Source organism: Camelus dromedarius, chromosome 6, assembly GCF_036321535.1.
Source record: "Camelus dromedarius isolate mCamDro1 chromosome 6, mCamDro1.pat, whole genome shotgun sequence".
Taxonomy (NCBI): Eukaryota; Metazoa; Chordata; class Mammalia; order Artiodactyla; family Camelidae; genus Camelus; species Camelus dromedarius.
The window spans coordinates 8249419-8274588 of record NC_087441.1 but is presented as its reverse complement, the minus strand read 5'-3'; the positions used below and the strand labels follow the sequence as shown (position 1 = coordinate 8274588).

Sequence of the window (25170 nt, the reverse complement as noted above, 5' to 3'; positions counted from 1 at the left end):
CTCCAAAAAAAAAAAAAAAAAGAACTTGGAGGAAATAGAACTGATCTGTTTCTTCCAAAAGCTAAGTTTCTGATAAATGACTATGAGTCCCTTCTGAGAACCTGGGTGATACAAATCATTGCCTGAACCCAAGACTTATGTTCATAATCTCCAGCTATGATTATTGCCCTTAATTGAAATGTGGTTTAAGGGAAGATTTGGATCATTATCCTTTTTCCTGCTATGCACTGTCTTCTCTTTTATTTGCGGTAATGCTGTTTTCTGGGAAGAAGGGTTACTCCACTGATCTGAGAGAATCATAGTAGAGATTTAAATTCTGCACTTCATTTTCTCATGTTTTATTTGTACCCTTCCCAACAGTACTATCAATTAACTGAGTATTCCCTGACTTTTCATTCTTGTTAGTGTTACTGACTAATGGAAGCAGATATCTGGATCCAGTAGGGACACAGTCGCCTTCCTTGATGAACCCCATTTCATGTTAACCTTTTCTCAGTTTTGAATTGTTTCAGCTGTTTCATATACAGAACGTTGTATTATGTGAGAATCTGCGGAGAGGTGTGCCTTGAAGTGCTGAGATGCAGTGTTGTGACTCGGGGTCCTTGCCCAGCTTCTTTGAGCTTCCTTTTGCTAATTATAACAACTCTCTCCCACATATGGTTATTGTTATATTGTTATAAATGTATTTATTGTTATAAAAAGAAATAATAAAAAATCTTGAAGCATTATGTTTGGCTACATTCAGTTACAATTGATGAAGAATAATAAGCGTTTCCAAGCCCTTGGTGATGGTCCACCTGTTCCCCCACCTGTAAAACCAAATTCTGTGTGAAGCGGCTCCTTGCTGTAGAGTGTGACAGGGCTTGCCTTGTGCTCTGAATCTTACGATTTCACTGGAGCGTCACACAACTGATAATTTGTTTTCGTTGGTGGAACATCCACTTCATTTGTCTCACTTCCTGGACGTGGGGTTTCCTGTGCTGTATCTCCTGCTTGAATTTGATTTAACACTGGATCTGTGTGCTTGTCTCGAATTGTTTTTGTAAGTTATATACACAAGTGATAGTTTTGTACCCCGTGATGTTCTTTAATAGGGAGAAGCACCAGTGAAGATAAGCATTGTGTTCTTTTCCTTCCCGTCATCCTTCAGAACTAATTTCTGAAGTTCACATTGGTGTCCTTATCGTTATGAAGTAAACTCCTGCCTTGTCTTCTGCCCTACAAGTCTTTCCTCGCCACGCCCCGGGGCCTACTCTCCCCGGGCCAGCCCTCTGCCCCTCCTGTGCGCTGGGGTGGTTCCCTTGCCTGCTCTGGGTGTTTCTCCTGCTTTGCTCCCCTGGTTTCAGCTCTTGCTCACCTTAGGGATGATTTTTAAAGCCACACTGGAAGGGGGCAGGTGGTAGAGCATGGACCCCTCCTGGAAATGAAGCTGACCAGAAATTCTGGAAACCCCCTGCCATAAACACTTCCAGTAGGAATATTGGAGAAAATAAACACCAGTTTATAATTTTTATTGCAAGAAAGAGAAACTCACAGGTGGGCAAAAAGATAAATAGGAGTGAACATTCCTGAGAGAGACAGACAGAGACAGAGAGTGCGCACGCGCGCGAGGCCAAAACCAGACCGTGATGTGACGCCAAGGGGGCTTCTGCAGACTACAGGGACCTAGATTTCGGGGAGCGGGTTTCACTGGAACCTCTGAAGGGCTAGGCTGGGGGTTGGGTGGGGTGGGAGCGTCCATTAGCAAAGTGGGGAGACTTCTTAGCTCTAAAAATATAATCTCTTTTGAATCTGTTGGGTTTGGGATTTGAATCTTGCCATCTGCATGGTCTGGGAAACCCCAGGCTCAGAAGCTCATCTCAGTGCTTCCGGGCTGGAAGCACCCAAGGGCTTGGCAGAAATAAACACAAATCCCCTGTGGAAGGATGGCACCCTCAACCCACTGATTAAGAGCTCTGAAATATGAACAAACAACAAAAAACTAGACATACAAGGAAGTGAGCCACCATGAAGGAGAGCCACCTGAGAGCTCACTGTGGTGTGCGTTTGTTCATCCGTTCATTCCTCACAGTTTTCTCTCTCATTCATTACATACTAGGTACTCTTCTCAGTGCTGAGGTTACAATAGCAGAATATTCTGTGGGGAAGTGGGTATTGCTGTTGACCAGAGGACTTGGTACATTTGGCCTGCAGCCCTGTCTTACTTCAGGTTTCTGAGTCACAGCCAGGAAACTCTGGAGCTTTTCCGGCCCCAGTTTGAAAACTTTTATTTTACAAATGGAAAAACTGAAACCAACATGGTTAAGTAACCTGCCTAAGGTATGAGCCTCAGTTTCCTTGTCTGTAGAATGGGGGTAATACCCACCTCACAGGGGTGCTATGTTGGTGAAAGGTTAACCCACACGTGTTTGCCCCAAATATGCCTGTTCTGTGCTCTCTGTACCCCTCAGAGTCACAGATTGCACAGTACAGGGACTTGGTTCTCCTCTAATTTTCAGGCTAAATGCTTTTCTTTTTTTCAATTTTCCTTATACATCTATCTTTTTTTTTAAGTACCCTCAGTTACAGTGTGTCAATTTCTGGTGTACAGCACAATGTCCCCGTCATACATATACATACCCATATTTGTTTTCATATTTAAATGCTTTTCTACTACTGGTTTGACTCTGTGAAATCTTTGTTCAAGCACCCACAGAATCCCACACTTTCTTAATTATTCCCGATTATTTCATGTTTGTGGATTTAACTCCCAGTAGCTAGACTGTGAACTGTTTAAGATCAGGGACCAGATCTTTTATTTTTATATTAATTTTGTATTAGGTAGACTTAGGCTGGTTGCTTGGTAGATGTTTTATATTTCTTTATTGTTGCTTGATTGAGCATGGGTGTAGTGCCATTATTATGAGGAAATGAGAATATTTCTGTCCAAAAAAGTCATTATGGTCATTACATGAGAGTTTTGGCAAAGTAAAAAAACGCTTTTGCTGACTGGCTATGAAGTAGACTTTTTGCATTCTGCTCTGTCCTCCCTGGCTGATAAGATGATTTCCACCTGACTTCCTGCTGCGGGTTCCTTTATAGTTCAGGACCACTCATCCAATCAGTTTGTAAGTGCTGCTCACTGAACTGGGACTCTCTGTGTGTTGGAAATTATTGAATACCCCACAGCCACTTCTATGTGGCCCTAAGCACAAGTTTAGGATTGGAAATGGTCCACCAGTATGGGCACTGGGCCATCAGTCAGCTCTGGTCCCCTGCCTTCCTGCCCTCCCCCCGCCTCAGGGCATGGCCTCGGTGGACAGTCGGGCACGCTCTCTGTGTCTGCCCTGTCCATCCTTTGACTGAGAGTCAGGCATTCCTGCTCATCACTGGAACTGAGAGGAATCACTTGGAAGTTTTCCTTCCCTTAGAACCCAGCTGAGGCTGTGCCGTGGCCGAGACTTGGCTCTCTTTCAGTTGCTGGCTGCATTTCAGCAATACGTTTGAGCCCTTTCTATATGAAAAACATGAAAATGCCAGGGGATTGTTTTTGCAAACAAAAACGATGGCAGCAGATGTGAAGACAGATTTACTCACCATGATGTAAATTGGTGTTTTGTTTTCATTTTAATTTAACAATATATAGATATTTATGAAAATATTTGGCTGTAAAAAATTAAGAAAAATAACAAACTGCTATTATCTATTACAATCCAATTCAGTTTAGTTCTTTGGAAAGAACTTACAAGTTGTAAGTTAAATTACTAAAATTTATGTTAGTATTAAAATAAGCTTAAAAAGTTTTAAGTAATCCAAAAGATGTATTAAAATTCAGGTTTACTATAATCACTTGTACCTTTTGAGCAGATATACTAGTTTTCAGGAGGATGGAAAGTGGGAGTAGAACTAATGCCACATCCTTCATTTTTCTCTGACAGTTAGTTCTGTTTCTTCTTTTTTGTAAAGGAAACTGTTTATATTTTGTATTTTCTCTTAGCCATGACCAAGAGGGTAATTTCTTCTCTAAACTTGTTTTTTCTTGGGTATGTACTAGACCGTGTGTCTGTGAAAGGACTATGTGTTATTGGTGTTTCCCGTAAACTTCAGCATGGTGGCATCACCTGAACACTGCAAAAGGGACGTTGACAGGAGCTTGGGGGGTGCTTTTAGCTACTTGGAACTCTGTATTGTCATGGTATTTTTTAGTATTTCAAGGTAAATTTTATTATGCAATTATATTTGACATGTTTACTGTCATCTAAGACTAGTGTTTTAGATGACTGGAGCTTAGTCTTTTAAGAGCCCTCAGTTTTCAGCTCTTTTAATGGAAAAATATCAAAAATAACTGATTCCCTTCTTAGAGGATAGTGAGTATGATAGAACCTGTAACTTACCATTCAGGGTCGTCTCTTTAGTTTTTTGTAAGGACACACAGTGATGCTTTGGGAAGAAGCTTGCATGTTGAACTTCCTATGTTTCATCCTAATTCATTCAGCACATGCTGAGTCCTTCCCTAGGCCTGGAGTAATTAAGGCATACTTCCTGCTCTCAGGAGGTTTACAGTGTAATGGGAAAGGTAGATCAGGACAAGAAGTCTTAGGGAAAGGAGGCTGGGCCATGCAGATCTGGGATCCAGACAGATGTGGATTCAAACTGCAGGATGCATGAAGTTGTATTAAACTCTGTCTAGCATTTTTGTGACCAGAGTTATGTGCACACAAGTTTTTATCTCTGCCTATGGCAGTGGAGAGATGTCTTGCAGTTTACTGGCCTATGAAAGAATATAATTTATAACATAATTGGGGAAACATTTTCATTCCTACATGAGATCATTTGTTCTTAGGGAAAAGATTTTTAACACCGTGCACAAATAAAAGCACTTTTATTCAACTGAACATACATTTATTGAATACCTAATGTATACACTGTGTAAGATGTCCTGATGAACAGGCATTTAAAAGTCATTACCCTGAAGTAACTCCCAACCTAGCAGGGAGTATAGGGGCTCAGGTACCTGTAATATGGTAGAGAATTGAATGAGCTCCTTAAGACAGAAGAGTATACCACGATGATTGAAGAAAAGAACTCCACACCCAGTAGGGAGAAGCTGGTGGGGATGTGTGGAGTGGGTAGTTTTGAAGATGCATCAGGGAAAATGGCTAAAAACTGAGGGATTTGGGATGAGGTTTGTTGTCAGTGAGATAAGCTTGGGGCTTGATATACAAGCAGAAAGTGTACTTTAAAAGGCACATTATTTTTACAGAGGATAGCAGTAGAAGACAGGCTACAATGGCAGGAGTGGGGCCGTTCTCTGAAGGGCCCTGACTGCCAGGCTGAGGAGAGGGTCCATAGGCAGTGAATGAGGTCAAGTGACTGTGGTGACTGTCATTCCGCGGGTGAACCCAATTTGATCACCATCTGGTATTTTCTGTATATGATACTGGATTTGCTAATGTACTGTTTAGGATTTTTGTATCTTATTCATACGTAATATTGCCTTTAATTTTTTCCTTTTTTTTTAAAAGGGGGTTCACTTATTGTCACTGTTCCAAATGTACAAAAAAATTAGAAAATAACCCCACAGCTCAATTCCCCCCACCCCTGCCACATTCCCCCCAACACAAGTGATTTTTCCCCAAACCACAAACATAAACTAGTTCTGGTATTTTCATAAACAGGGCAGCAAAAAACAGTTTAGAGGAAATTTAACAGGATTCAGATTACATCCTTTCTGTCCTCTCACCCCTGAGAGGTAATAATCCCGTGTGTGTCCCTGTCGCCCCAGTGATTTTCCCGTCTCTGGTGAAGAATCCTTTTGTTTGTTTGTTTGTTTGTATATTTCAAGGTTATTTCATTATGTTTTTATCCGGTTAGAGTTGTGATATGCTCCAGGTGAACAGGACTATTTATTACTGTGGGGCTAGCTCTCTTCTTGGTTCCATGTTAACTACTTTTGCATTAAAATGTTTTCTGTTTGATATTATTAGAGTGGCCCTGCTTTCTTTTGGTTTTTGTATACATAGCATATCTTCTTTTAAAAATCCTTTTATTTCCATTCTTAACTTGAGCTTAGTTTTAGGTATGTTTTTGTGAAAGCATGTTTTTTTCTTTCTTTAGTGTAATCTGATACTCTTTTAACTGGCAAACATAGGTCTTTTGATCATTGGTGTGTTGTGATGACTGATACATTTGCACTTAACTTCCATCCCTTGTTTTCATTTATTCTGCCTTTTGTTTCTTTTCCCTCTTTTCAGGGCACTGATTTGATTTGAGTCTACCCTCATCCTCTCCATTTTTTCTGTCCTGTGGTTGGGATATAATTCACCATGCTTACCTAAGCTAATCAAGTGTAAAATTAACCACTGTTTTACCCTTTCTGAGCAATATAAGGGCCTTAGAGTACTTTAGCTCTGATCATTCTTTTCACCAAATTGTTTTCTATTCCCCCCTCAAGTAGACACAGCTCAGTGCTTAAGCACAGGGACTAGACTAGATAGAAACTGACAGCCTGGTTTGAATCCCAGCTCTGCCTCCTACCAGATCGGTAACGTTGGGCAAGTGCTTAACTCCCTGTGCCTCAGTTTCCTCCTCTGTAAAGTATTAATGGTAAAAGGACGTTTCTCCTAAGGCTAGGGCTTTTGAATGAGTAATGTAGTACCTATAAAGCATTTAAAACAGTACTTAGTGGTTAGCAAGTGCTGTATAAGTGTTTGCTTTTATTGTTCTTTTTTGAAAAGACATTTTAAATTTTACCTATGTGTTTAACAGTTTCTTTTTTCATCATTTTTTCTTCTATCTTAGACTTTCCTTCTGAGTCATTCTTCTCATACCTGAAGAGTATTCTTTAGAAGTTATTTTGTGAAGTCTGTTGGTTTTAACATTTAGCTTTTGTTCTTTTTAAAATGTCTTATTAACTCTTAATTTTTAAGGGACAGTTTTTCTGGGTATATAATTCTGTGTTCGTTGATTCCTGACTGCCATTGTTCTGTTGAGATGTCTGCTCTCAGTCTATTTGTCATTCTTATGTAAGCATCTGCCTTTTATTTTTGGCTATTTTTCAGTTCTTCCTGTGTTTTCTTAAATAGGCCCAGGCGTGGATTTCTTTTTTATTTATCCTGCTTGGGGTGTGTGTGTGTGTGTGTGTGTGTGTAGTGCTTCTTGTATCTGTGAATCTTTCATCAGTTCTGGCAAATTCTGTTATTATGTCTTAAGATACTTTTCCATTTTCTCTGTTCTGTCCTTTTGGAATTCCACTTAGATTTGTCCTCCTTTTCTCTTAGCCTCTCCTTTATAGTTATATCTCCTTGTCCTTCTGTGCTACAAGAGCTTTCAGAGATTTCTTGAGCTTTTAGACCCAGTTATTAATTCTTTTTGGCTGATGCCTTGCGTAGTGCATTGTGTGTTAGTGATTGGGCTTTCCTTTTCTGAGACTTTTACTTGGCTTTCTCTGGCCATTTTAGTTTCTTGTTGCTTGCTTTTTTTTTTTTTTCAGTTCCTTTAAACATTTAACTAATTATTTTATCTCTTCCTTCCTAATCTGTTGAGTTCAACTATATCGTTCCTGATTTCTGCCTGCTGGGTCTGTCCATTTCTGATAGATGGGGTGTTGAAGTCTCCAGCTTTAATAGTGGATTCATCTCGTTTTCCTTGCTGTGTTGTCACTCTTTGCCTCATGTAATTTGATGCTCTGTTGTTAGGTACATACAGATTAAGGAATATTATGTCTTCTTGGGGGAATTGATCGCTTTATTGTCATGTAATGAATGCCCTTCTTTATCCCTGATATCTTTCCTTGTTCTGAAGTCTGCTCTTTCTGAAATTAATATAGGTACTCCCACTTTCTTTCTATTTGTGTTATCATGGTATATCTTTCTCAATCCATTTAGCTTTTATTCTATATGTCTTTCTGTTTAAAGTGGGTTTCTTGTAGACATCATATACTTGGGTCTTGTTTGATCCACCTGAGAATCTCTGTCTTTTAATTGGTGCTTTTAGACCGTTGATAGAGTCACAGTAGTTAGTTAGTTGATATTGTCGGGTTAAAATCTGCCGTATTTATTATAGTTTTCTATTTGTTGCCCATGTTGTTTGATCCTGCTTTTTTGCCTTCCACTCTTTTTGTGCTTTCTGTGGTTTTAATCATGCATTTTATATGATTCCACTTTCTCTCCCCTCTTAGCATATCAAGTATACTTCTTTTATTACTTTTTTTAGTGGTTGCCCTAGAGTTTGCCATGTATGTTTAGGACTAATCTAAATCCACTTTAAAATAATGTACTGCTTCACAGATAATATAAGTACCTTATAATAACAAAACAATCCTAATTCCTCTCATATGTCCCTTATATTATTGCTGTCATTCATTTCACTTATAAAAAGCATACATAAGCCTGCATGTATATGAGTGTGTACACACACACTCACACAACACACGTATACAGGATTGATTACATCCTTGGTATTATTATTTTGAACAAACTGTTATCTGTTCGATCAGTTAAGAAAAAGAAAAAAGTTTTTATTTTACTTCCATTTTTTCCTTCCTTAATGCTCTTTCTTTCTCCTTGTAGATCTGCGTTTTGAATTGTATTGTTTTCTTTCTCTAAAGAACTTCTTTTAACATTTCTTTTGACGTATGTTTGCTGTCAGCAAATTTTTAAAATTTTTGTTTGGGAAAGTTTTTATTTGTCTTTTTTATTTATTTAATTTTTTTACACGGTACAGAATTCTAGGTTGGTGGTTCTTTTCCTCAACAGTTAAAACATTTCACTCCGTTCTCTTCTTGCTTATATAGTTTCTGATGAGAAGTCAGGCGTAATTCTTAATCTTACTCTTTACACTGTTGGTGGAAGTGTAGTTTGGTGCAGCTATTATGGAAAACAGTGTGGAGATTCCTTAAAAAACTAGAAGTAGACTTGCCCTACGATCCACCAATCCCACTCCTGGGAATATATCCAGAGGGAACGCTAATTCGAAAAGATTCATGCACCCCAATGTTCAGCATTATTTACAATAGCCAAGACATGGAAACAACCTAAATGTCCATTGACAAGATTGGATAAAGAAGCTGTGGTATATTTATACAGTGGAATACTACTCAGCCATAAAAAAGAATAAAATAATGCAATTTGCTGCAACATGAATGGATCTGGAGATTGTCATTCTAAGTGAAGTAAGCCAGAAAGAGAAAGAAAAATACCATATGATAACAATTACATGTGGAATCTAAAAAAGAGACACAAATGAACAAAACAGAAACAAACTCACAGACATAGAAAACAAACTTATGGTTACTAGAGGGGGAAGAGGGTGGGAAGGGATAAACAGGGAGTTCACGATTTGCAGATACTAGCTACTGTATTATAAAATAGATAAACAGCAGATTTATACTGCATAGCACAGGGAACTATGTTCAATACCTTGTAGTAACCTGTAATGAAAAAATATGAAAATATATATGTATGACTGAAACTTTATGCTGTACACAAGAAATTAGCACAGTAAACTGACTATACTTCAATTAAAAAAAAATCCTGCTTTCAGTTCTTTTGGTGATATATCCAGAAGTGGAGTTGCTAGATCATGTGGTGGTTGTATTTTTATTTTTTGAAGAAACTTACTGTTTTCCATAGCAGCTATACCATTTTGCAGTCCTGTCAACACAGTACATAAGGATTCCAATTTCTTCACATCCTTGCCAACATTTTTTTATACCACTCATTCTGATGAGTGTGAGGTGATATCTCGTGGTTTTGTGTGTAAGCAGTTCTCATCCTAGTGTTCTCCTAAACTTCTCCAAAACACTGTGCTTTCTTCTGCCATGGTCTTAGCGCACGCTCTTTCATTTGCTTGGAATCCTCCCTTTGCCTCCACTGTCCGTTCATCGTGGATTTAACATCTACTCTTCCTCCTTTGTGGCCTTTGTCATCACCTTAATCATTTGATGAATACCTTATCTTCACCACTAGACTGTAGGCTCCTTGAAGGTAGGACCATATCTCTATTTGCTTATCACTGTCTTTTTAGCACCCAACTTAGTGCCTGGTATATAACAATAACAACAGCATTAATAATAACCACTAACACTGTGTAGCATTTATTATGCACCAGACACTGTTTTTAAAAATTAAGATATGATTTACATGCAGTAAATTCACCCCTTTCAGTGGACAGTTCTATGCATTCTGAGAAATGTAAGCAGTTGTGTGACCATCACCATATCAAAATATGGAGCATTGCCATCGCTTCCAGAAGTGTCCCTGGGCCCCTTCTCCCCGCCTTTTTTCTGAGTTTACTTTTTCTTCTAACAGTATTGAAATATAATTGACATATGACATTGTGTAGGTTCAAGGTGTTCAGCAGTGATTTGATACACTTACATATTGCAAAATGACTACCACAGTAACAGAAGGGTTACTTAACACCTCTGTCTCCTCTCATAATTAGCATTTACTTTTTGCGGTGAGAACGTTTAAGATTTACTCTCTTAGCAGCTGTCAAGTATATAATAGAGTGTCGTTTGGCATAATCACCACGCTGCAGCTGACACCCCCGGAACTCTGGCTTTCAGTCTTGTGGTGGGCCTTTGCCTCTGGACTGTCATCACATATTTTTCTGTGACGTTTCCCCTACCCCTTCTCAGGTGGGACAGGTTGGCCAGAGTGGCTACAGTGGGTATTTCTCTTCTCCTAGGTCCTTTGGCCTCTGATCAGATTCTGACTGGTTAGGCCCTGGGTTAATAGTTTTTCCTGAGGACAGACCTTGTTAAGAAGCAGAATGCCCTGGTGTATTTTAGAATGATTCCTTTTCCCATTCCCCTGCCAGAATCAAGGGAATTTTTCTCTGATATTTACTGCGAGGACCTGCTGAGCTCCTGGAGGTAAAACTCACCAAAATCTAGGGGCCCCGATGGCTGGGTCCCCCTGAGGCTTTTACCTCTCAGACTTGCCCACACTGAGCCTCCGACAGTTCATCACTTACAGTTCAGGTTTCCCTGGGTAAGTTGGGCATGTTTTCATGCAGACAAGGTTTGCATTTGCTCCAACCTGGCCACCTGGGGTGCTGGAAGTTTGGGACAACCTCAGCCTCCTTTGTGGGCCCTGCTGAATGTGTGTGATTTAGGTTCAATCTCTCCACTCTGAGGTTGGACCAAAGTTTGAGTATCTGGTATTATGACCAGCTGTCTGGTTTGTTCAGGAGTGAGGGGTTTCCTGGGAAGTTTGGCACTTTCAGTGCTAAAACAGACACAGTTCTGGGGAAACTGGGACAGTTAGGCACCCTGTTTCTTTTTCCAGATAATTCTGGACAAATGTGTATCTTCCACCTGCATTTGCCAGTAACTCCAGCTTTCTCCTGTGTTCATTTGTGTGTATGTGCCTCCCTCGGAGACTTCTCACACTTTCCTGCAAGACCAGCACAAATTATGTTAATTGTAATTTACTCAAGATCCAGTTATATGGTAATGGGCAGGCCTTTCAGAACATTCTCGAAGTATAACCTGTAGTTTCACATTTTACTTCAGTTGCTGAGAACACGTTCCCATGTCACTCCCTAGTCTTCTAAAAGATAAATTCCTAGTGGTTGTATAGTATTCTGCTTTACATTTGTACCAACATTTACTGAACCAACATGCCATTTTGGATGTAAAGGTTATTTCAGATTTTTCCCTTATAAAAGTGCTATGGTGGAATCCCTTATATATAGCTAAATCTTTGCACAATCCGAGATTATTTCCTTATGATACATTTCCAGAAGTAGAATTGCTGGATCAGACAGTTCGCAATATTTTAAGTCTTTTGAATTATATCACCACATTGCTCTCACGTTTCTCTGCACCCTGCATGACATTAGGAATTATCATTTCTTTCGGTCCTTGTCACCTGGTAAATGAAATGCTCTCCCTTTTTAGTTAAAGCGCATGACTACTGATACCGGTGACTCCTGTATCTGGTACCGCAGTATTTTTTACCACGTGATTTGCCGGTGTAGATGCATTCTGAAGAGTATCTAGCTCCCGGTCTCTTAAACTTGGGATCAGTCTACTTGTCTTGCATCCTCCATGCCCTCCTCTCTGCACAGATAATTAGCTGTTCATGTCCTTAGGACTAGCTGCTGAAATCACAGAGAACAAATAGGGAGTAGCCTTCCCTGAAAACGTACCTCTCTGCTGTTCTCTGAACACAGCAGCAGACCGCAGCCCCCTCCCTGAATTCTTTGCTCGCATGGGCTGCAGTCGGCCTTCGGCTTTCAGAAGACCCAGATCTGAATGGTTGGTGTTAACCCCAAGTTTGTGAGGAGAATCTCATTCAGTCAGCATTTGTTTCCCTTTTCCTTAGAAGACCTTTTGGGGCTCTGAACCATGTTTGATACCTTATTGAACACTTCATTAAATGTGATTCTGGTGAGTTCTGCAGGTGAGATAAAAATTGGAGTTCAGGTGTTTGTGGTTTAGGAGGTAGGACGGACTACACCAGCAAATGGCTCTGCCACCAGCAGACAAGACCCTTGCCACACGAGTCTGTGGTGCTTCCCTGTGCGTGTGCATGTGAAGGAGCTGGTGCTGTTCTTAGTAAGACAATTTTTCTGTGGAATGCATCTCTGAAATTTACAGTCAATGGAAAAATGATGTGACACGAACACAGTTGTAGTAAGATTGCACGTTTTGAATACACCTGGGCATAAACATGTATACATGTCTTTAGTTGTCATCTCACTAGTGTGTTTTGAGAATTCAGAGCTAGAGAATAACACAATAAAATATATCAAATCGTTGATTAAACTCCACTGTCTTTGCAGTGGTGGTGTAAGTTTTTCAAGTATGTGGTTGTTCCCTTACATATGTAGGTAGTAGCCACGTGACAAGTGATTGCTGAGAATGTCCCTAACTTACCCCTGCCCCAGGCTGTTTGACTTTGATTTCTTTTTTTAAAATGAAGTATAGTTGTTGTGCAATATTATGTTAGTTTCAGATGTACCTCATAGTGATTCATTATTTTGATAGATTATATTCCATTTAAAGTTATTATAGAATAACGGTTATAGTTCCCTGCGCTGTACAATATATCCTTATGGCTTATCTGCTTTATACACAGTAGTTTATACCTCTTAATCCTCTCGCCCATCTTGCCACCCTTTACCTCTCCCCATGGTAACCACTGGTTTGTTCTCTTTGTTCATGAGTCTGCTTCTGTTTTGTTGCATACATTCATTCATTTTAGTTTTTAGATTCCACATATAAGTGATAACTTACAGTATCTGCCTTTCTCTACTGCCTGACTTCAGTAAGCATGATCCTGTAAAAGGTCATCTGAGAGTATCCCTACCTTTAAAGGCAGTCTTGGAAGGCCATTCGAGCCTCTAGGCGGCTATTGAAGCTAATTAGGAACCAGTTAGAATTGCCTTGGGTTCCCTTGATATTTGTGGGTTGTGGAAAATTCCCCAGGGAAAGGAGTAACTGTAATTAGAGGTAGGTCATTGTAGTCACTTTAGTTAAAAAGAAATGTAAAGTTTAGGATCTGTTGCCATGTGTGGAAAAGGGGCAGCAGGGCGGCCTGGGTACTGAGAGGGCCACCCTCCCTCCGTGCCGCCCTGGAGCTGAAGCAAGACTACAGACAGCCCAGGCTGCGGACTCACCGTCCCGGGAGCAGACACTGGGGTGTGTCTGATTTACATCGCCAATCAGGAAAACTCGTTTTTCTTTCTTTTTCATCTCTCCAACTCCGAAACAAGTCTATAATCAAAAGCTTAAACTGTAGAATGTTTGGAATATTTTCTTCAAAAGTTTCTACTTTGTTTTTCCTCCTGGTTTGCTTTCATCTGACATCTATACATTTTTTTCCTTAGTCTACTTTTTACTTCTCATCTTAGTCTTCTGTTTAACTACTGTCTTAAATTTTTATCCTTTAGAAATAGAATTTTATTCTGAAATTTTCTCTTATCTCCATTTGTCATTGTTAATACATATTTTCTTTGTAGACACTTTCTTAGCTCGAGAACTGAAATAGCATTTTTGATACTGTATTGTGATTTTCCAGACTTCAATAGTACTAGCTAATACCAACTGTTTTCCAGAGTGGTTGCATTCTTAAAACTTTTAGTGAGTATATTTCTGTCAAAACTGAGTAAATACATCTTACAAGTTTATTGACTCCTAGACCACTGTTCAGGTTGTTAATTCAATCCAGCACATGTATTACTTGCTGTAAGATTGTAATCTTCTAAAAGCAGGAATGGACTTTTCAGTGATTTACTATAGGAACAGTCTAAAAATGAGCTGCAGTTAACAGAAGCAAGTTTGGGCCAGAATTCAGAGGTTAGTGTTTATTTCTAACGAGTTTCCAGGGATGGCTCGTGGGCCTGTATTACAGGTTTAGAGTAAAAAGCATCATAATGCCAAATTGAGTATTTACTTTCAATCTGTTATTGAAAGACTTTTCTCCCCTGATTTAAAATATACATAACAAAATTTACCATTTTTATCATTTTAAGTGTATTCAGTGGCTTTAATATAAGTATGTTCACATTATTTTGCAACCATTACCACTATCCATCTCTAAAAGTTTTTCATCATACCAAACTGAAGCCCTGTACCCTTAGATAGTAAGTCTCCCATCTCCCCACCCTCAGCCCCTCGCAGCCACTGTTCTATTCTCTCTCTCTACGAAGCCGACTATTCTAGATACTTCATATAACTAGAGTCATACTTAAATGTATTTGTCCTTGTGTATCTGGTTTATTTCACTTAGCACGTCTTCAAGGTTCACCCGTGTTGTACACGTGTCGGTCAGAATTTTATTTCTTTTTAAGGCTGAGTAATACTATTGTATGTATATACAATACGTTTATCCATTCATCTGTCTGAGGACAGTTGGGTTGCTTACACCTTTTGACTATTGTGAATAGTGCTGCTTTCAACATGGGTGTACGTAAATCTGTTTGAGTCCCTGCTTTCATTTGAACAGTTACTTTTTAGTCATTTTATGCCAAACCCCTTTACTAGTGTTTCTTTGACAGTCAGCTTCCCTCAGAAACAAATCAGTTACATCCTTATTTTCCCATGAGAAAGTAAGACAGAAAGAAGGGAAGTGTCCGACATTTCCCATTTCTGTTAATGGTAGCATTAAGATAGGCACCAGCCTTTCAGTGATTAGGAGACTGTGGTTGTGGTTTTTTTGTTGTTGTTTGTATCCATTATCCATTTGAGAAATAATAACGTAGCTCGTCATTTTTCCTTAAAATATTTGCCTTATTTGTCTAGCATGTTTGGTGCTTTGCAGTTTTAAAAGTTTGAGTGAAAACCATAGCAGCATATATAATAAAATGAAACAGTTTTGTCTGTTTTTATTATGGAAATTTATCCTACATACTTCTGTTTAGTAGTTACTTAAGGCTTACATTTTAGAGAGTTAGCGTATATATCAATGATTTTCAACCTTTTTTGTTTTAGGGCCACTTTATATTCTCAAAAATTATTGAAGACCTCCAAAGAGCTTTTGTTTATGTGAGTGTTAGCTATTGATATCTACCATGTTAGAAATTAAAACTGAGACTTTAAAAAAAATTACTAATTTATTTAAAAATAATAGACCTACTAAATATTATAAACTTTTTTTTAATGAAAAATAACTATTTTCTAACTGAAAACTTTATCAAGAAGAATGTCATTATTTTACATTTAGGCAAAATATCTTTAATATCTGACTTTACGAAAAGTAACTGAATTCTCATGTCTGCTTCTGCATCCAGTCTGTTGAAATACGCTGTTTTTGTCGAAATGTATGAAGAAAATCTGACCTCACACAGCTGTGTAGTTGGAAAAGAGGAGTATTTTAATAGTCTTTTCAGATAGTCATGTATATCTTTCTTTGATACCATACCAAAACCCAAGAAGTGGTAGTTTCTTAAAGGTTAGTAGCAGTGTGTGGAATTTTAAATGTATGAGTAAATTTTTCATACTTGGTTATATTAAAATCATTTGTCTTTCTTGTACATTGAATGGCTCTGTCAAGCGTAATTTGTATCATCATATGTTAGTCACTTGAAAAATAATTGGTTCGACAAATTATGTGAATCTTCCAAGTATTGACATACTGTGAAATATGAAATAGAATATTAAAAATTCACATGTATTAATATCCCTTTCAGTCGCATGCAGAATGTCTTTAACCCTTGAGGGCTATCAGGCTTGTAGTGATAGGTGCTGGCTTTCCCACAGTTCTGATTTTAACTTGAAAGCTCTACTTTTATTATCAGCAACAAATACCATCGGTTGTTTTCTTTAAAGTGACAGCTCACTTTGCTCGTGTTCGAGAAACTGTCTGCCAAAGACCCAAGGCTGAATGACCATAATTTGTCGTTCATTCTTTCCAGTAAATATGGCATTTCATGAAAAAAAAAAAAGCAATTTTCTCAGCCTGCAACTTAAACTATAACACAAGCACTTTTTCTTAGGATTACTGTAGTGCAGTGGTCAGCAGAAATGCTGTATGTGTACTTACTGTTTGAAACACAGAATGTTAAACAGCCATGTACTCAAGGGATGAGATTTAATGAAATTAAAAATTTTTACTGCAGCATAAAGAACACTTCTTTTATTACTTTTTTATTGAAGTATAGTTGATTTACAACACTATATTAGTTTCTTTTGGATATCTTCTTTAAGTTTGTTTTTGGCATCTTGGTCTGTAAGCAGTCAAGTAGCAGAGAGATACCGTCCCAAAGAGAAACGTCTGTAGGAATCAGAGTGTTGAGTCCAACTAAGAACATTCTTAAGTGAAGTTAGCATTTAAAAAAATCTGTTGAGTACTGGTACGGGTTGGCGCCAGGGCCTTGATTCATGTCACAGAGCTGGCAGTTTGACCCACTGTTGCTTTTGCACCATTGATACAATTGTCAACACAGTGAAGAAGGCAAATAATGCCTTAGAATTGTGTTGAAAATTATTTTGATGTTTTGGATCCCTCTGGGAGGGTGTCAGGGAACTGTTTCCGTTGTCATGGTTAGTGTGGATGCTTTCATAATTGTGGATTATGCTCTTAAATAGTTTAAACCCTGTGTATATATTGCTGGGTCGTGAGAGGTTGCTTCTGTATTTCCCTTCTGTGGCACTGTCCCCAAGCCAGGGTAGAGACTAAAGTAGTATTAGTGGCATTAGAATTTTAGGAGGAAGAGCATAGCATTAATTTGAATTTTATAGCATTTGTTTTTACTTTTTTCCCAGGTACAAGTGCTTCCTGAGAGAATTTGTTTTGATTTTAGACACATTTGAAGTATATATACTGTGACTTGTTTGAATTGGGATCTCAGGGAAATTATGTGTAACTGCTACCTTGCCCCGCCTGCCTCCTCCCTACAAACTTTTATTGGGTTTTTAATCATTTGTGCTAAGCTCTGTGCCAGGGATGAGAATAACAGGCCCCCGGCCTAGAGGAGCACAGAGAAGAGTGTTAGGATGCAGTGTGATGAACGCTGGTACCCAGGTTAGTACAGGGTCTCTGGGCAGCTTCACAGGAGGTGTGCTGCTGTAGGTGGGTTTTAAAGGAAGTGTTGGGCCTGGCCTGGTAAAGGAGCAGCAGGTGTGGAGATGTGTGAAGGATTTGGAGAACACAGTATTTGGGGACAGGGAGTGGCCAGATGGTGACGGTGGCAACACAGGCTGGATGTGGAGGCTGTGGCACAAGAGGACAAATTGAAGTCAGATCGTGAAGGGTCTTGCTGGGACTTGATCTCATAGGCAGTGGTTCTCAAAGCTGGTCCCAGACTAGCAACGTTGGCATCTCTTGGGAACTGGATAGAAATGCAGATTCCTGGGCCCAGCCCTAGACTTTCAGTGTCAGGTATTTGGGGGCGGGGCTCAGCTGTTTGTTTCAGGCAGTTCTCTAGGGGACTGCCTGGGTAGGATGAGAACAATCCAGGCTCTTCAAGCAGCTTTGCATTTTAGAAAGGTCATTTTGAGGGTCCTCTGGAAGGTGGGATGGTGTCGGGAAGTTAGGGATCAAGTCACCCAGTGTTTTTGTGGATGTGATGTGGGCCTGGACTGAAGACAGTAGGAAGGAAGAGAGCAGAGATTCTCTATCCTCTTTATTGCCAATAGACTTAAAAGCCGAGAAGATAGCTGTGCCCTGCTCTGTGACCTGCCAGCAACCTGGGATGGAGAGCTTTAAAATCCTTGCTGCTTTGTGTCTTCAGGGAGTATCTTTTACCGACAGTAAAAACATCAATTCAAATAACTTGCTTGAGCCTCTTCCGTCTCCTTTCTGAGGATGCCTGCTTAACTTAGGATGATCACATCTGGAGGGTAAAGGAGCACCTTCAGGGCCCACAGTCTTAGAAAGGACGACATGGTGTTATTTCATTCAGCGTGCCAAGCTGCCGGCAGACTTACTGAATGGTGCGTGGCATTCAGCCCCTTCTGTTGCACGTTGTCTGTAAGTTGGCGAGGAGTACCCTTTTACTATTTAAATTTTACCAATCAGGGGCTCCATTTGATGTATTTAAGTCCAGGTGGGTCTCTGATTTCAATTACTAGGTTCATATGTTTATGAATAAAGGTGTATTAGAACCTTTATTCTTCAATATTTTAAAGTTTTTTTCTTTATATCCTGTTTTGTTTTACAGATTTGTAAGACTCCAGGGCCTTCAAGCTGTGATTAATCCCATGGTTCCTGAAATGACTGGGAAAACAGACATTTTGTGCACCAATTGAAGAGTGTATGTCTATGTATGTTTAAAACCTTTCTATACGTACACAGTTACACGAGAAGACAGACTCATTCTTGTGCATACTTGAAGAGTTTTACAACTGATGAAAATTCATTTAAGAATCAGATGGAGCAACTTGACACCACTGGGCTTGGGAGCCCGGGGAGAGAAATGCATCACTGATGGCCAGTTTTCCGTATGGTCTTCACGGGTAAAGAAAGTTTGCAAAAAGAAGAAAAAAAAACTTGCACAGATCAAGCCTCAAAAATACCTCTTCAGCGTAGAGAAGGAATTAAGTGAGGAGGAAACTGAGGGAGACGTGTGATTTCAAGCATCACAGGTGGGAGCGTGCAGTGTTTTTTGCACTTTATTTTTCAGTGGGTTTGGTGATCTGGACAGATGTTCAAATTCTGGACTGAAAAGTAACTCCTACTCTGTGGTTATGACTGGAGGAAAGCAAGTTAGGGTATGATGAGACAGATTTGAAAAATGAACTAATTCCTTTGCCTTTTTCGGTTTTTGAGAAATTTTAATTTATTATTTCCCCTTTCCTTTCCCGTATCTACAGGATAATAGCTTAAGGTAGCAATTGAAACTGATAATTGCAAAATAATTGTCAAAGAGCATCCGAGTAAAGCTTCTTTCCTTGGACTGTACACATGATGTTTGGAGACAGTCTCTGAGGTTAACAGGAAAGCGCCCATCAGCCAAACGTGCTCAGCCTTTAGGGAGAAAGTGGGGAAGAGCCCATCTCTCGCCCACGTTTTTGCTTTAAGGGATTCTCTTCCCTGTTGAGTCCAAGAAGATTTGCATATAAGAGGAGGATTACTTGATGGACTTAATTCTGAGATTAGTTCTTGTTCTTCAAGATGGAAAAGTTTGTAATCTTTAGAAGCAGAAAGGGGAGAAGTGACTAGGGGAGGGCGGAAGGAGGCGACATTCTGCAGCTCAGCTTGGCTCCTGCGTGTCGGCAAGAGGGTTTAGGATTCCCTGGAGGCAGACACTCAGACTCCTGCGAGAGCTTTAGAACCTTGTGACTCTGCTGAGGGAAGGGGCTTTCTCCCTGGCCCCTATGGCATTGCGGGGTGGGTCAGCCTGCAGAGAGGGCCTCCCTGGGGACACAGCCACCTGCTGGGGAGCCAGGCTGGGCTCTGAAGTTGGAGGTTTCTGGTTCTGAACAGCAGGGAAAGAGTCTTTTTTTCTGCCAAAATTTGGACTGCTGTCTGCACAAACTCTGGTCTGTTTTGCACAGTTTGTGTGCCTTTTTTCCCCTTTATGCAATCTTTTTCAGCTTTAGCAGCAGAAATTTGTCTAGTTCAGAAGACAAGCCAGAGGGTGGCTTCAGAAGGAAGGTGATTCCCTGTGTTCTGTCTCTGCATCTGAACTTTTGAAGAGAAAATTCCAGCTTGAGGGATTCTTAAAGCCTTAAGTTACTTGAAATCTATGTATTTGCAACCCTTTTGTCTCTGGAATCACATTTCACTAAACTGGAATCTCAGGCTGAATGCGAATAACCAAGTTGAGTAAAAAGAAGAACACTCAGTTTCTTTATCACCACTTGTTAACAATGCTCTTTCTCCAAAGGGTCAGCCCGCTCTTCCTCTGAGGACTTGAAAATAAAAATGGACCCCACTTTTTTTTAAGTATTGTCTTTTCTTAGCCGACTGCCATCATCTTTTATAGAGGAATTTTTTCACTATGCATTTGGTGGATCTTTATAAAATACTGACCTTCCAAATAGAACCAGGTCAGTCTTAATTAAAGGGGGTCAGGGAAACCAACACAAGCCAACCACAGAAATAAAACAAACAAATCAATGAAAGGAATTGGTTTACATTTTTCGGCCTTCAGCGTTACTTTTTAAGTCAAACGGTTCTTCAAAAAAAAGTATGTATGCAGCGGTGGAACATGGGCCTGTCCTCTGCAGCGACTCCAACATCCTCTGCCTGTCCTGGAAGGGGCGCGTCCCCAAGAGTGAGAAGGAGAAGCCGGTGTGCAGGCGGCGCTACTACGAGGAGGGCTGGCTGGCCACGGGCAACGGGCGGGGCGTCGTGGGGGTGACTTTCACCGCCAGCCACTGCCGCCGGGACAGGAACACTCCGCAGAGAATAAACTTCAACCTGCGCGGCCACAATAGCGAGGTGAGCTGGGGTCCTGTTTCACTTTTTGTTGGCTCATTTTTGACCCCCTCCTCCCCAAAATGGACTCAGAACTTGCTTTGCTTCAGTTTCTCAGATTTGCTGCCCAGTGAACTCTGTCTCCTGTGTTCCAGTGGGAGACACAGTTCCCGGTGGCCTGTGTCCCTCTCCGAGTGTGTCCTCCCAATGGCCTGTGTCCCCCTCCAAGTGTGTCAACTCTCCAGCATCCCTTGTGCTCATTTCCCAGCGCTGGGTGGCAGGGACACCAGGGCTGCTTTTTGACCAGGTGTGAGGTTGAATGAGATGATCCTAACCTCACTGTCCTGCCTCTGAGCCTTTATGGTCGCCCCACCTCAGTGGCAGAGATGCTGCCCCAGTGTTGGACGGGCAGAGTGAACCATGAAAGGGGTGCCGTCCCTGCCGCGCACAGTTCACGTGTGTATGCTCGGTGACGGTTTAACACCTAGCTTGTATTTCTTGTACTTGGAGGTAAACCAAGGAATTAATTGGGCATAGGTGAAAGAAGTAATTAATTGAACAAGTGCCATGGTTTTTCACATCTGTTGGGTATATTATATTGAGGATATTATGCTGTGTATACATGCATATAGATTCCTCTGGGCTTCTGAAACATAAACATGGTTGTTATCTTTGAAATTCATTCAACCCAGATATATAGTGAGCAGTGTGTTTAAAAGAAGAGGTGTGCCTGGATAGCATGTTAATGGTGTTCATGCTTCACTGTTCACTTATTTCTTTTGAGAAGTCCATCTTAACCTGTCATAGGATGGTTTTTGAATAGTTGTTGTGAAGGAGAAGTGTGTTTCTGAAGGGTGGCATATGCTAAAGTGCATTCACCTTAAGCCTGCGTCTCAGTGATCACTTACATACACAGCCACTCACGTAAGTAACCACCAACCAGGTGAGAATGTGGAACATTTCCAGAACCCCTCACAGGTATCTGCTACCCCCGACCCCCGGCCCTGCACCTCACTGAGAGGTGGCCCGGACTCTGGCGTCTGTCACCACAGATAATTTGTGTCTGCACTTGAACTTTGTGTAAGTGGGATTGTTCATTTTATCCTCTTTCTGTCTGTCTTCTTTCACTCAGCGTTGTTACCTGTGAGATTCATCCCTGTTGTGTGTGCTGTTAGTTTGCTCTTTTTAATTGATGCTCGTTTTCCACTGAAGCAGGACGCCGCGGTTTTCCCACTCTTCTGTTGGTGGGCTGTTGGGTTGTTTCCAGTTTCTGCTGTTCTGGTGACACCTGCTCTGAACACCCATGTGCATGTCTTCTCATGGGTCCGTGCACTCAGGACGGGGCGTCCAGTTGTAGAGCTGGCATGCGTGTAGGTTTGGTAGGAATTGTCAAAAAGTTTTCCAAAGTGATTTTTTTGTGCCATTTTATACCCCTGCCATCAATGTATGAAAAGTTCAGTTGGGTAAGAATCTTCTTTTGGATTTGAAGTTTTCATATAAAAAAAAATAGTTCTATGCAAGGAATTAACGGTTTATAAATACTTCTATCCTGAATACACACACACACACACATCAATATATATCTGTAATTTTGAACTGGATGCTCTGTTTTTAAATTTTTTTTATTGAAGTATGGTTGATTTACAATGTTGTGTTAGTTTCAGGTGTACAGCAAAGTGATTATACATATCATATATGTATTTATATATATTCTTTTTCAGATTCTTTTCCATTATAGGTTATTATAAGATATTGAATATAGTTCCCTGTGTGGATGCTCTCTTAAGAGATATATTTTTCTAAGCTGTGTAATAAATTACCATGGACTTAGTGCTTCACAGCACCCATTTATCTCACAGTTCTATAGATCTGAAGTCCTGGCTTGGTGTAACTGGGTCCTCTGTGTGGGGTCTCACAAGGCTGGGAAGCATGGTGCCAGCAGAGCCTCATCTGAGGCTTGGGGTATTCCTGCAGACTTGTTCAGATTGCTGGCAGAAATCAGTTCCTTGCAGCTGTAGGACTGAGGCCCTCAGCTCCTAGAGGCTGCCTGCTGTACCCTGCCATGTGGCCGTCTCCACGAAATGGCAGTTTGAAGGCCTGGCTTCTTAAAGGCGAGCAGGAGGGCATCTGCTGTAACTTTGAATCTCTGTGACTTTCCATCTCTGAAAAAGGCCAGACCCGCCCACACTCCATGGGAGGGGACCACATCAGGGGGTGCTGTTACAGAATTCTGCCTACCACAAAAGGGGTGATTATAATTCCCAGTGGCATAGATGTTTCACTGTTTAAACTATTTCATGTGATTTTTCCATTTTGTATTTTTTTTGCCTTTAATTTCTATTCTTAATATTAGAATAGTTCTTATTTACTGAGCCCCTGCCAAGTAGGGTGACCAGCCATCCTGGTTTCCCAGCCTGTGGGACTGTCAGTGCTAAAACTGGAAGGGTCCCAGGCAGACTGGGGTGGTTAGTCATCCTACTGCCAAGTGCCAGGCATCATGCCAATTACCTTCCAACCTTCCCACCTAATTGCCTCATGTGGTTTTCAAAGCAGACTAAGGGGTGAATATCATTATTTCCATTTTACAGGTCAGAAAGCTAAGGCTTGTGGACGTTAAACAGCTTGCCAAGGTTCCTACAGCTCGTATGGAGGACGACTGGAATTTGAACCCAGGGCTCTGACATTCTCCTTCAGTGTATCTTTATTTTCTTGAAACTTGTGTTATGTGTAAGTCCTCTGTCCCTTCCTTGTCCACAGTTGTGAAATCTAAGGGCTCTGAACATGGAAGGTTTTTGCATAACTAATTTAATGGCAAGACCTGAACTGATGTGAGGCTATTGTCATCATCCTGTCACTTTAGCTGCAGAAATCTATGTGTTTGATTGTGGTTCCTGCCGAGACTCTGCTTTTTTCAGAACCTAAAATTTCAAAAATTCTGAATTTCAGAACTTATCTTGTCCCAAGGATTTTGAATAAATGATTATGAACCCATATCTTCCTTTAAGGGAATTGTGAAAAGCAATCTCTGAAGAGTTTTATCTTTTTTCATTTCCAGGAAGAATGGCATTTAACTCAGCCCTGTCCATTGCTTTAGTTACCTTATCTTCACTGCCCTTCCACCACAAGGAGCGAAATCCCCTTGCCTCGACCCTGACACACACTGAAAACTCTAGGCAAGAACTGTTGCAAGATTCTGGCTCTATTTCTGGCCTTGGGACACCCAAACTGCAGATGTCAGATCTAGTAGTCTGCAGATTTCACAGCTGAAAAACTTGGGAATTTGTTTTTCTAGAAAACAGTTTCTTACAGATATTACTCATGTCATGCAGGTTAGTCGCGGTGAGCACTGGTTCTTCGTTTAGCAAGACTTTCTTCACTCAAGAGCAGACGGGCCCTTGTTTGTGTTTGGTGGGATTAGTTTCATTACAGGGACACATCGCTATAGGGCCAGTCTCACCTGGAGTTTTGGACCTGGTTACTCCGTCTCCTGCTGATCCCTGTCCACCACACTCCCCACTCCCCACCGCGGGCCTGCCTCTGCTGTAAACTGGGCAGACGTCTGTGCTTACACGGCAATGCTTTACTGTAGTTATCTACTTGTGTGGGCTGGTAAAACTTGCCGGAAGATTGTCCATTCTTGTGGTCTTAATTTCCTTACCTCCTGCTATTTAAAATGTCATTTGTTTATTTAAATTTCCTTTAAACTTGTTAGCTCACTTCAGTGGGGCTCCTTTCCCCACCACTCTGCTGAAGTGGTCACGTTGCCAGTGACCTCACATTGCTAAACCTGGAGGTCACTTTCTGGCACTTGGTGTCTTGGTAGCATTAGTGGCGTTGTAATGTTATTTTCTCTTGCTTTCCAGGACACCACACTCTCCTGGTTTTCCTCTTAACCTTTCTGGCCTCTACTTTGCAGCCTTCTTTGCTGGCTCTGTCGATCTTCACCTCATCTTTGAATGCTGGGGAGGCCCCAGGTGTGTATCCTTTACTAGATGGTCTCTCCAAGCTGGCTCTAAATCCACCTGGGGGCTGATGACGCCCAAATTTAGATCTTCCACCTGACATCTCCTTCTAGTTCCAGACTCCATTCCTCGACTTGATGTATGAGGCACAAAATTGGACATCAATCACCAGGCTTCTCAAGCTGTAGGTCATCTAAGAGAGCACTTGTTTTCCAACTGCCCCTTCAGCCACCAAACCTGTTTCACTGTCTTCTCCATCTCAGTAGATGGCCCCACAACCAGCCAGTGAGTCACGCCTACAGTGCAGAAATCCCCCTGCCCTTTCCTTGTTCCCAAATCCAGGTATTCGCAGGGCCTCCCACTGTCTTCTGAAACGTGCCTTCTCTCCGTCACCACCATGCTGTACAAGCCTC

The 25170-nt window shown here is 40.8% G+C and overlaps 1 protein-coding gene across 1 annotated transcript in view; it reads left to right on the top strand.

The window, feature by feature from the left end:
* The window catches only part of TULP4 (TUB like protein 4), a 209680-nt gene that overhangs the window by 31635 nt on the left and 152875 nt on the right, over positions 1–25170 (top strand). The window contains exon 2 of the mRNA XM_064486522.1: positions 18595–20819. Coding sequence (XP_064342592.1) covers positions 20568–20819 — 252 coding nt within the window. The 5' untranslated portion in view covers positions 18595–20567. The remainder of the gene's footprint in view (positions 1–18594; positions 20820–25170) is intronic.